General features: G+C 56.4%; 1 protein-coding gene across 4 annotated transcripts in view; it reads right to left on the bottom strand.

The window, feature by feature from the left end:
* The window catches only part of MED12L (mediator complex subunit 12L), a 262,569-nt gene that overhangs the window by 18,169 nt on the left and 231,355 nt on the right, over window positions 1–13,045 (bottom strand). For all 4 annotated transcript variants that reach the window (XM_055129722.1, XM_055129725.1, XM_055129724.1 and 1 more), the window contains 4 exons: window positions 12,497–12,658; window positions 11,440–11,799; window positions 9,794–9,950; window positions 6,980–7,182 (listed from right to left, as the gene is read on the bottom strand). In XM_055129722.1, the coding sequence (XP_054985697.1) occupies window positions 6,980–7,182; window positions 9,794–9,950; window positions 11,440–11,799; window positions 12,497–12,658 (882 nt within the window). The remainder of the gene's footprint in view (window positions 1–6,979; window positions 7,183–9,793; window positions 9,951–11,439; window positions 11,800–12,496; window positions 12,659–13,045) is intronic.

Raw genomic sequence — 13,045 nt, 5'->3', positions numbered from 1 at the left:
TCTGGGGTCTAAAATGCCTTCTTGGTCAACTGTTTTTTTTTTTAATTTTTTTTTTTTTTTTTTTGCTTTTTGGGTCACACCTGGCGATGCACAGGGGTTACTCCTGGCTCTGCACTCAGGAATCACCCCTGCCTGTGCTCAGGGGACCATATGGGATGCTGGGGATCGAACCCGGGTCGGCCGAGTGCAAGGCAAACGCCCTACTCGCTGTGCTATTGCTCCAGCCCCACTGGTCAACTGTTTTTGACCAAAAGCAAACAATTTATTTTTGTGAGTCTCTGTCCCCAACTTCCCAGTCTTTGTGACCTGCTGTTTCCGTGTGGAGGGGCATCACAAGACAGGCAAGGTCCTTCCCGGCGAGGCCCCCGGACTCCTCAGAGCTGGGGTACGGCCCCCGCTGCTCTGTGGATGGCTGTGCATCCTTCCCGCCCGCCCCCTCGGCAGGAAGCATCAGCCCGACACTCAGGAGACCCAGCTGGTCAGGAAGAAAGAATCCCCGCCTCGGGGGGATCGGACAAATACCCCGAACAGGATGAGGACACGAGAGTGGGCAAGGGAATGAAGGAGCCAGTGCAGTGACCTGGACACGCCAACCTAACAGGACAGCCGTGGCCACCAGGTCAAAAGGGACCAGGCTTTTGGGGCCAGGGGACGCCCCTGGTGAGACGAAATCCCCCGACCTGCTCCTTCCCGCAACCTCTCTAAGCTTTTCTGATCAGTGTCCAGCACTTTCCAGGAGTCCGACACGGGTGCTCCTTGATCCGTGGTGATAAACCCAAGATGTGACTTCCTTTGCTGATTTACTCTTCCTTGGCTCTTCTTTTACAAGGGCCTGTGGAGGCAGCTGGATCTTATAATTTACCAAAGGCTTTCTGATTATTCCATATTTGTGCTTGGCTTTTTATTTTTACTTTTTTTTGGGGGGAGGTCTTTGGGTTCAGCCTGGCAGTGCTCAGGCATCACTGCTTGCAGTGTCTGGGGAACCAAAGGGGATGCCGGGACTCAAACTGGGGTGAGCCACTTGTATGGCAAATGCCCTACCTGCTGAGCTATCTCTCTGGCCCTCACTCCATGTTGTCCTACCCACTGAACTATCTCTCTGGCCCTCACTCCATGTTGCCCTACCCACTGAATTATCTCTCTGGCCCTCACTCCATGTTGTCCTACCCACTGAGCTACCTCTCTGGCCCTCACTCCATTTGCCCTACCCGCTGAGCTATCTCTCTGGCCCTTACTCCATGTTATTTTTCCTATCAAACATAACTTGGCTGGCAATCGCTTACAGTAACATGAGTAGCCAGAAGACACAGATTCCTTCTGGAATACAATGAGCCTCATCTAACCTAAGGTCCTTCCTTACAGGATGAATATAATGACTGGTTGAGTAGATACATCTGTTAAATTCCAGAAAACTAGAGAACACCAAAGTCAAATAAGAAAACAGTAGCCAAAAAAAATTATGAACATTCTCATTAACTTGAATGAATATAGCAATCTCTGAGACTATACACACATTTTTCAATAATTTGAATAAAAATCAAAATGAGTATACTTAAAATGTTGCCTATGCTTTTTTCCAAAAAAATCAGATCAATATTGATGCAAAATGTTCCTATGAACCACATTCTACAATAAAAACAAGGCATTTGCAAAGTGTTTTTAAAGTTTCTAGGTTAATAAAAATGATAGAAAAAAAACTCCCAGTCACTTGCGGAGGTCTCTACACGTGCCTTTGCTGAAATAACCATTACAGAGATCCCTGTAAAAAACTGGTGATGCAAAGATGACCCACAACTGACCAACCAGGAGGAAACAGAGATCAACAAATGGGACTACATTAAACTAAGAAGCTTCTGCACCGCAAAAGATACAGTGACCAGAATACAAAGACAGTCTATGAATGGGAAAGGATATTTACACAATACCCATCCGATAAGGGGTTGATATCAAGGGTATATAGGGCACTGGTTGAACTCTACAAGAAGAAAACACCCAACCCCATCAGAAAATGGGGCGAATAAATGAACAGAAACTTTCCCAAGGAAGAGATACGAATGGCCAAAAGGCACATGAAAAAGTGCTCTACATCATTAACCATCAGGGAGATGCAGATCAAAACAACCATGAGATACCACCTCACACCACAGAGACTGGCACACATCCAAAAGAACAAAAGCAACCGCTGTTGGAGAGCATGTGAGGAGAAAGGGACCCTTCGATACTGCTGGTGGGAATGCCGACTGGTTCAGCCCTTCTGGAAAACAATATGGACGCTTCTCAGAAAATTAGAAATTGAGCTCCCATTTGATCCAGCAATACCACTACTGGGAATATACCCCGGAGAAGCAAAAAAGTATAGTTTTTTTGTTGTTGTTGCTTTTTTTGGGTCACACCCAGCAATGCACAGGGGTCACTCCTGGCTCATGCACTCAGGAATCACCCCTGGTGGTGCTCAGGGAACCATATGGGATGCTGGGATTTGAACCCGGGTCGGTTGCGTGCAAGGCAAACGCCCTACCCGCTGTGCTATCACTCCAGCCCCCAAAAAAGTATAGTTTAAATGACATCTGCACTTATATGTTCATCGCAGTACTGTTTACACTAGCCAGAATCTGGAAAAAACCTGAGTGCCCGAGAACAGATGACTGGTTAAAGAAACTTTGGTACATCTATACAATGGAATACTATGCAGCCGTTAGAAAAAAAAATGAAGTCATAAACTTTGCATATAGGTGCATCAACATGGAAAGTATCATGCTAAGTGAAATGAGTCAGAAAGAGAGAGACAGACATAGAAAGATTGCACTCATCTGTGGAATATAAAATAACAGAATAGGAGACCAATGTCCAAGAATAGTAGAAATAAGTACCAGTAGGTTGGCTCCATGGCTTGGAAGCTGGTCTCACATGCTGGGGGAAAAGGCTGCTCAGATAGAGAAGGGAACACCAAGTAAAATGTGGTTGGAGATCCTGCCCAGGAAGGGACATGTGTGCTGAAAGTAGACTAGAGACTGAACACAATGGCCACTCAATACCCCTATTGCAAGCCACAACACCCAATTGGAGAGAGAGAGAGAGAGAGAGAGAGAGAGAGAGAGAGAGAGAGAGAGAGAGAGAGATCAAAAGGGAGTACCCTGCCACAGAGGCAGGGTGGGGTGGAGATGGGATGGGGGGAGAGGGATATTGGGTTTATTGGTGGTGGAGAACGGGCACTGGTGGAGGGATGTGTTTGTGAACATTGTATGAGGGAAAAACAAGTTCTAACGTGTGAATCTGTATCTGTACCCTCATGGTCATTCACTAATTAAAGAATAAAATAAATTTAAAAAAAACAACTGGTGATAAGGGGCCACGGGGCTAGAACAGCGGGTAGGGTGTTGGCCTTGCACATGTCTGGCCCAGATTTGATCCCTGGCATCCCGTAGGGTCCCCTGGACACTGGCAGGAGTCATTCCTGAGCACTGTGAGGTGTGACCTCAAAGGGGAAAAAAAACCACAGGTATTTACCCAATTACAAATTACATAAGGGTCTGAGTTAGGGGCTGGAGATGCTTCTGGTGGTCCCAGAGCAGCCATGAGCTGACTCCCGTCCCAGCTGGGCTGCGTGCGAGGCGAGTGCTAAGGCATCTCCGTGTGCGCCTCGGGCCGGCCCGTGGCTCTCCGCTAGCCCAGGCAGAGCAGGAGTGGACAGTCCCCTCGTGGCGTGCTCCGGGTTCTGCTGGGAGGGACAGCCTCTCCATGCCGGCTCTGTTTTAAAACAGGGGTGCAGAGGGGCTGGAGCAATAGCAATAGGGGGGAGGGCGTTTGCCTTGCAGGCGGCTGACCTGGGTTCGATCCCTGGCATCTCATATGGTCCCCCAGCACCGCCAGGAGTAATTTCTGAGTGCAGAGCCAGGAGTAACCCCTGAGCGTCAGCCAGGTGTGACTCAAACAAAAAAAAAACCCCAAAAAACCCCAAACCCTCCCGCAAAAATAAAAACACCCAAAAACAGGGGTGCAGAAAGTTAAGACTTCCAAGTCCCAGGCTCCATAGAGGTTTCCTGAACCCATGTACCCCGTGCCACTGTCCCAGACCAGGGCCCTGGTAAACACCGTGGGAAAGTCACCTCACAGAAAAGCAAGACCTGAAGGTTACATGGGCATCAAGAGTGGAGAAGAGGGGCTGGAGCAATAGCACAGCGGATAGGGCGTTTGCCTTGCATGCGGCCGACCTGGGTTCAATTCCCAGCATCCCATATGGTCCCCTGAGCACCGCCAGGGGTAATTCCTGAGTGCAGAGCCAGGATTAACCCCTGTGCATTGCCAGGTGTGACCCAAAAAGAAAAAAAAAAGAGTGGAGAAGAGGGGCCAGAGTGATAGACAGCAGGTAGGGCATTTGCCTTGCACGCAGTCAACCTGGGTTCAATCCCCGGCATCCCATATGGTCCCCCAAGCACCGCCAGGAGTAATTCCTGAGTGCAGAGCCAGGAGGAACCCCTGAGCATCGCTGGGTGTGATGTAAAAAGCAAACAAATAAAAAAGTAAATAAAAAGAGTGCAGAAGAAAGAGGATGCTGACCCCTGTGGTGACCAGGGAGTGCTGGGGTCCACGGTGAGCTACATACAGCTAGTGGTCACCACTCAGTATTTGTTTCCACGAGGCAATTTTCCAACCATGAGCCGCTATAACTGCATTCACTTTGAAATATGTTCAGATCCTACAATCAGGAAAATTATAGAAGAAAAAAACCCTAAGCTCTAAAAGATACTGAAATTCACTGATCATCAGGAAATGCGAATCAAGATACACTCCACTGCCGCTTTACCTGCTCTGAATGGGGAAATTAGGGTCCATTTCAGCAAGGGCTACTGAGGATGGAAAGAAAAATGTTCCTTTGCTCACTGATGGCTGATGGGCTCCAACAGCTTCCATTTCTCAGCACAGATCAGAAAACTCTCCCCATGAGCAAAGAAATGCACAAACATTTATGTAGACTGATAACAGTATGGGGGAAAAAAAGCACAGATAAAAACATGGAAGCAACAAGGTTATCAATAGGAGAAAGAACAAATAACACATGTTACTGTTTATAAAGCATCCAACCACGATGGACAAGAGTATGCACAATAAAATAGTTACAATTTCAAATCTGTCAAAATGAAAAGGTGCAAAGCAACATTGTAACACCATATTCAAGTATGTGAAATGTCAAATGTGAAAGTAACGTGTTCTGGACGGAACATGATGGCCACTTAGGGACTGTCCTGCAAACCATCACACCCAAAAGGAGAGAGAAAAAGGGAATGTGCCTGCCACAGAAGCAGGGGGAGGGGCGAGGTGGGGGCAGTGGGAAGGGTACTGGGAACATTCGTGGTGGAGAATAGGCACTGGGGGAGGCATGGGTACTTGATCACTGTATGACTGAAATATAATCACAAAAGTTTGTAAGTAAATAACTTTTTTAATTAAAAAATGTAGTATGTTATAATATTTATGCCTGTGGATGCAAAAATCCACACTGAAAGAAAACACTAGATTCGTGATCATGATTACTTCTTTAGGGCAAAGATGTGAAATGACAGGAGGAAAGGAACCCCATCCACGGCTGCCATGTTTCGTTAAAAAAAAAATCTCGTGCAAATATGATGGTGTTATTACGTAAAAGAGCTTGTCAGTAGCTTCACTTGCGGGGGTTCCCTGTCTGTGTTTGAAAAGCACAGGGTAGGGGGGAGGGAAGGCAGGAGCCGGGGAAGCAAAGCTATCCCAGAGACGACAGCCCGGGGGCTATGCTCCCAGGAAGCCAGCTCCTGCCTGTGCTGCCACTTGCACCCGAGAGGGGGCAGCCCAGCGCTGTGGCTGCCCGCTGCCCGCTAGCCGGACCCTCCCCAGGTCCCCAGGAGATGCAGCGGGATTGTCCCTTCCCTGCCCTCTGGTAGGAGTCCTCCTGGCCGCCAGGAAGGTGCCTGGTGATTCACTGTCCCTGGCGTCCGGCCTTCTGGACTGACCGTGATTGATTTAAGCTGGACAGACCGTCGTGAGTTTTTTCTTTTTTAACTGAATCACCGTGAGATACAATTACAAAACTTTCATGTTTGGGTTTCCGTCATGCAATGATCCCATCCCTCCACCAGTGCACATTCCCCACCACCAATGCCCCCAGCATACCTCCGCCCCCTTTCCAGCCCTCCCCCTGCCTCCACGGCAGACAACTTCCCCCATATTCTCTCTCCACTCTGGGGCATTATGGTCTGCAGTACAGATACTGAGAGGCCATCACGGTCGGTCCTTTATCTACTTTCAGCACACAGCTCCCATCCCGAGCAATTCCTCCCACCATCCCTGACTTAGTGACCCCCTCTCTATCCCAGCTGCCTTCTCCCCCAGCTCATGAGGCAGGCTTCCAACTCTGGGGCAATCTTCCTGGCCCTTGTGTCTACTGTCCTTGGGTGTCAGTCTCATACTCTGTTATTTTATATTCCAGAAATGAGTGCAGTCCCTCTATGTCTGTCCCTCTCTTTCTGACTCATTTCACTTAGCATGAGACTCTCCGTGTCCATCCACGTATAAGCAGATTTCCTGACTCCCTCCTCCCTAACAGCTGCCCAGTATTCCACTGTGCAGATGCACCGATGTTTCTTTAACTGGTTGTCTAGTTCATGAGTCCGTGAACTCTTAAAACTGTCAGCACAAATTTTTAGGAAGAATAACAAGATGATTTTGTGCAAGACAAGTGCGCTGCACCCCAGGAGACAGGGCAGAGGATGTGGGGAGGGGGCAGGGAACAGAGGGCAGAGGGTGGGGGGAGCAGAGGGCAGAGGGGGAGGGGGCAGGGGGAAGGGAAGGGGGAGCTGAGGACAGCGGGCGGGGGGGGGGGGGAGAGGCAGGGGGCAGCGGGCAGCGGGGGCAGAGGGCAGTGGGCTGGGAGCAGAGGGCAGGGGCGGGGTCAGACGGCAGGGGCAGAGGTCAGAGGTCAGGGGGCAGAGGGCGGGGCGGGACCCACCTGCTGGAAGGGCCGCGCCTGCGCCTGGCGGAGGAGCCGCTGCTGCTGCAGGAGCTTCATGTGCAGCAGCTGCTGCTGCGAGGCGAGCGCGTGCAGGGCGGGGGGCTGCAGCCCGGCCCCCGAGCGCCGCTGCAGCATGTTGGACAGCGCCTGCTTGGTGTTGCTGGGCACGAAGGAGCTCGCGGGGTCCAGCCGGGAGCCACCTGCAAGGCACGGGAGGCTGCGACGGCGCCCGCCCCCGCCTTCCGCCCGGCCCGGACCCAAAGGGCCCCGAGGGTCCCTTTCCACACCCGCCGCCCAGCCCAGAGGCCGTGGGCAGGCGGCGGCCACTCACGGGGCAGCCCGAGCTGTTTGTTCGGGGGCCACACCGGGCGGGCTCAGGGCTCACTCCTGGCTCTGTGCTCAGGGCTCACTCCTGGCTCTGTGCTCAGGGCTCATTCCTGGCCAGGCTCAGGGCTGACTCCTGGCTCTGTGCTCTGGGCTGATTCCTGGCTCTGTGCTCAGGGCTGACTCCTGACTCTGTGCTCAGGGCAGACTCCTGGCTCTGTGCTCAGGGCTGATTCCTGGCTCTGTGCTCAGGGCTGACTCCTGGCTCTGTGCTCAGGACAGACTCCTGGCTTTGTGCTCAGATATCAAACCTGGCTCTGTGCTCAGGGAAGACTCCTGGCTCTGTGCTCAGGGCTGACTCCTGGCTCTGTCCTCAGGGCTGACTCCTGGCTCTGTGCTCAGGACAGACTCCTGGCTCTGTGCTCAGGGATCAAACCTGGCTCTGTGCTCAGGGAAGATTCCTGGCTCTGTGCTCAGGGCTGACTCCTGGCTCTGTGCTCAAGGAATCACTCCTGGCTCTGTGCTCAAGGAATCACTCCTGGCAGGCTCAGGGCTACTGGGGATCGAACGTGGGTCAGCCGCAAGCAAGACAAGTGCCTTCCCCGCTGGACTATTGCTCGGGCCTCCTCAACGTCCGGCTTTCAAGAGGCCGTGACAGTCACAGGCTGTCACCAAACCATATGCTGTACACAGAATAGGAGGCCTGGGCAAGGCTGTGCCCTCGGCTGGGGGTGGCGCCCCGGGGCCCAGGGCTGTGGACAGGGCGGGCAGAGGCCCCGGAGAAGCTGCGGAATGCACGCCTGACCTGAGAGAGCAGACGTGGTGTGGCGGGCACCACAGGACCAGGATAGAGGCCGGGCGGGGGCACGGTCCGGCAGGCACTGGAGCGATGGCGGACAGGACGTGGGGAGCACCCCATGCAGTGCTCGGGGGAGAGCTGGCTAGGAATGGGGCATCTGACCTAGTCCCCAGGAGGCGGCTGGCCAGCAGGGAGGACACTGGCCTTCCACACGGCTGACCCGGGTTCAATCCCCAGAACCCCCCACGGTCTCCTGCACACTGCCAGGAGCAGTCACTGAGGCAGCCACTGGGCACAGTGGCTGTATCGCAGGCCCAAGGCACGGCTGGCATCTGCGGGGCAGCCTGGTTCCACCCCCAGCACCACACGGGCGCCTGCGCACGGAGCGGTCTGATCCCCGGCACCCCCTACGGTTCCCCACCCCCAGGAGTGACCGCTGAGTCCAGAGCTGGGAGTCAGCCCTGAGCGCCGCCGGACGGGACAGATGTCTGATTCCGGCTCCGAAGAGTGGACACTGCTGCCAGGCGGGAGGCTGTGGTCTCGGGTACCCATGGAGGGGGCAGGGCCCGTCCTGACGCCCGACACATGGGGTGGAGGGAAACCACCCTGAGGGCGCCCCCCCAAACGATCCAGTGGGAGGCAGAGAAGCCAGACCTGGCCGAGTGTGGCCGGGAACCCAGCCTGGCCTGGCGTCCAGGACCGACTCTGCGGGCCACCGAGTGACCACGGGACGCAGTGCCCCCCGCTGTGAGCCAGGCACCCGCCGCCTCCCGCCCTTGGCCTCCCAGTGGCATGCCAACAGGCAGCCGTGCTCAGAGGAGGAGCTTTAGCGCCCGGCTGGTACACCCTGATGGGCTGCAGGCTGACTCCTCCTTGTACCCAGCGCGCCCAAAAGCGCATTCCCAGCTTAAGAGTTTTTCTCATTCAGAAAATCTTCACTGTGGACATAAAATCTACCTAGGGTTGGGTGAAAGCAGCACTGCGGCAGGACTCTGAGGCCAGAGAGCACTGGGTTACAGCACTTTGCTCCTGCAGTCCACCCCAGCTTGGCCCCCGGCACCCCCCACGGGCCCCCAGCACTGCCAGGAGTAAGCACTGAACGCAGAGCCAGGACTAAGCCCTGAGCACTGCGGGCTGTGACTCCGGAACCAAACATCACTCAGCCAGAACCTTCCGTATCTAGTCGGCAGCTTTCCGCCCTGACACCTCAATCTTTCAGCTCAACCAACTTTTTTTTTCCTTTTTTTCCTTTTTGGGTCACACCCGGTGATGCTCAGGGATTAAGACCTGGCAGTGCTCAGGGGGCCATATGGGATGCCGGGGATCGAACCTAGGTCAGCTGCATGCCAGGCAAACGGCCGCCCCACTGTACTATCACTCCTCCGGCCCTGAACAACTTTATGAGACCCTTCGTTTGACGATGCCCGAGACCGCAGCTACGCGTGACCGTGACGTCACGGGGGCCAGAGCTCCGCCTCGCTTTGCCAAGTTCCACTGTTTGACGTCTCTGGCTCCCTTCCTCCTCACCTGGGCCAGAGCCACCCTCGGCGCATGAACCCGTGACACCGGTGCGTAGACAAGGGCCCCCAGAGCGCAGGGGACGGCCAGCAGGCCAGGCAGGGCCGGGGGGAGCGAGGGTGGAGGGGGGTGGGGTGCGGGGGCGGGGGCGCGAGCACGCACGCACGTACCTGCGCTCAGCGACGGGCTCTGCAGGAAGAAGCCAGGCTGCGACGGCTGCCCCATGAGGTTGTAGCCCCACAGGGCCGACTGCGGGTGGGGCACCATCTGCGAGGAGACGGGCGTGTAGCTGGGGGGCACGCGGTACAGGCTGCTCTGCGCGTACTCCTGCGACACGGGGCAGACAGGCTCCTGACGCCCGCGCCTCCCCCGCCGGGACACGCTGTGCGCGCGCGCGGGCGGGCGGCGCGCTCCAGGGACGCGCCCCAGGGACGCGCCCACTCGGAGCTGGCGGGTCTCTCAGACCCTCCCGCCCCGGGGCCCCAGAACTGCCCAGTCCCTCTGGGGCTGCCGTGGGAATGCTCCAGAAAAGTGCTCAGTCCTGCAGAAACCTGACAGTGCTCTGGGGCCGGAGTGATAGCACAGCAGGTCGGGCTCTGGCCTTGCACGACGTGGCTGCAGACCCGGGTTCGACCCCCGGCACCCCACAGGGCCCGCTGCGCGCTGCCAGGAGTGATTCCTGAGTGCAGAGTCAGGAGTAGCCCCTGAGCAGTGGCAGGTGTGACCCACCAAAAAAAACTGCTGTGAGGATCTCTTGGGGGGTCACCAGGGCCATGCCCAGGGGTTCACCCCACAAGCAGCAAGGACCCCCTCCCAGCCCAGACTTCTCGCACCCCGTTTCCCAGCAGGCCCCTGGACAGGTCCACACCTTCCCATCCCGCCTCCTATGAAGGAGCACGGGCCGTGGACAACCCCCACCCCACCTTCTCTGCTCTAGCTCGGGGGTGGAGGGAAAATGGAATCCTACAGGGGTGGGGGTGGAGAGGGAGGGTGGGGGCCCGGTGGGGGGGAGAAATGCGTCATGACAGGGCCCCCCCACCCTTCACGACAAAGGGACCCCGCTGGGAAACTGGGCACGAGTCCCTGGCAAAGGGAGGGCAGCATCCTGAGACCCGGGGGGTGGCCGGGCAGCCTGGCGGGGCCGGGTGGGTGGGCTCTGGCACGGCACAAGGGCCACGGCTGGTCGTGATGACGACATCTTCTACCACAGACCAGGAGCACCTGGGGATTTTCTAGAAAGCTCTCCCCGGTCCTCCCGTGCTCGCCAGGTGCCCTTCGTGTGTTCCTAGGTGCCAGCTCTATGACAGGGCCTCCGACCCGCCCCCCTCAGCGCCAGACTTCGGCCGTCCTTCAAGACAACGCGGCTGGGGTGGCGTGTTGGCCTTGCACCCGGCCGACTTGGGTTCGATTCCCAGCATCCCAGCATAGGGTCCCCCGGGCACCGCCAGGATTATTCCTGAGTGCAGAGCCAGGAGGAACCCCTGAGCACTGCTGGGTGTGACCCCCAAAAGCAAGTTAAATAAATAAATAAATAAATAAAAATAATAAAAAAAAGAAAACGTTAAGAGAGCGTGGCTGGAGGCAGGCAGGCAGGGCAGCCGCTAAGGCCACCCGCGGGGTCTGACTCCTCGGGAGCCGAAAAGCTCAGGGGAGGGGACCAACGGGGACGCGCAGACACTGCCCCGGGGCGCAGGGCGGGAACGGCCTCAGGGCAAAGCCCGTGAGTTTAGTGCCACTAGCGGGACCCTCCCCCCACCCCCAAACACTGCCGCTGTCCTGGGGGACACGGGGGGGGGGGGGAGGGGGTCCGACTCACGTCTCCTCGGGGGCCCGACTTGGCCTTGCGCTTCCTGCCCTTGGTCTTCTTCTCCTCGTCGGCGGCCCCCCGGCCCGGGTCCGACAGCTCGGCCGACTTGCGCTCGGGCTCCTGGGACACGGGCGACGCGGGGTCCTCGTCGTCGTCGTCGGGGGGCAGCGGCGGGGGCTCGAGGTAGTAGCTGCGGGGCCTGGGCGGGGGGTGCGTGTGGTAGAGCAGGAGGTGGTGCTGCTCCTCGGGCCGCGCCACCCTGCGCTCCACGCGCACCGTGCCGAACCAGGCCCAGGACAGCGCCGGCGTCTTCTGGCCCTCGAACAGGTCCCACGGGGACACCTTCTGCTTCGAGGACACCTGCAGGCCCTGCGGAGTGGCCGCCTGTGAGCCCGGGGCGTCCCCTCTGCCGCCCCCCGGCTCAGAGCTGCGCCTGCGTCCCCGGCTCGGGCCCCGGCGCCAGGGGGTCCCGCTTCACTGTGCTGTAAAATGCGACCGGCCTTAAATGTCGAGAAGACTTCTGACACAGCACTGCCGAGTCGCCCTTCTCCTAAACTATACTCGATGATCACTGTAGCACTGTCGTCCCATTGCTCATTGATTTGCTCGAGCGGGCACCAGTAACGTCTCCATGGTGAGACTTGTTGTTACTGGTTCTGGCATATCAAATATGCCACGGGGAGCTTGCCAGGCTCTGCCGTGCGGGCGGGAAACTCTCGGTAGCTTGCTGGGCTCTCCAAGAGGGACGGAGGAATCGAACCCCAGTCAGCTGCGTGCAAGGCAAACGCCCTCCCCGCTGTGCTATCGCTCCAGCCCACACAGTAGGGTATGACCCAAAAACAAAACCAAAAATCTCCCGTTCACAGAACAAGAAGTGTTACGTTTGGATCAAAATATTCACTGAAGAAAAATCAGGAAACACTTGAGATCTTATATCTACCTATAAATAGAACGCATATTCACACACGTTTGTCTAGCGTGCACACGCATGCTACAGGGGAAGGGAAACACTGTATTCTGTTCTGCATTTCTGTGCTTACACAGACGGGGAAACGTCTGCTCTTGCCTGTTTCTTATCGATGGAGTCGAACCCGGCGATCTTGTTCCCCTTGGTGTCGATCAGGGAGCCCATGGGCTCACACGTGATGATGTCACACGTCTGCTTGGGCAGCGGGAGCAGCTGGCGCACCTTGTCGATGCTCTCTGAGCGCTTGTCCCCCAGCTCCTTCTGCGAGAGAGAGAGAGAGAGAGGGGGGGGGCGGGAGAAGGGGAGAGGGAGAGATGCGGGGAGGGAGAGACGGAGAGAGGGAGGGAGGGAGGAAGGGAGAGAGCAGGGTGGATAGAGGGAATAAGAGAGGGGAGGGAGAGAGGGAGAGAGAGACAAGAGAGGGAGGGAGAGAGGGAGGGAGAGGGGGGAGGAAGAGAGGGAGAGAGACATGAGAGGGAGGGAGAGAGGGAAGGAGAGAGAGGGAAAGAGAGAGGGAGGGAGAGAAGAAGAGAGGGAGGGAGGGAGGAAGGGAGGGAGAGAAAGAGGAGGAGGGAGAGAGAGGGAGAGGGAGAGAGGGAGAGGTAAGAGAAGGAGCGAGAGGGAAGGGGAGCGGGAGGGAGAGAGAGG

Source organism: Sorex araneus, chromosome 2, assembly GCF_027595985.1.
Source record: "Sorex araneus isolate mSorAra2 chromosome 2, mSorAra2.pri, whole genome shotgun sequence".
NCBI classification, from domain to species: Eukaryota; Metazoa; Chordata; class Mammalia; order Eulipotyphla; family Soricidae; genus Sorex; species Sorex araneus.
The sequence above is the reverse complement of the archived record's forward strand: the minus strand, read 5'-3'. Positions and strand labels throughout refer to the sequence as shown.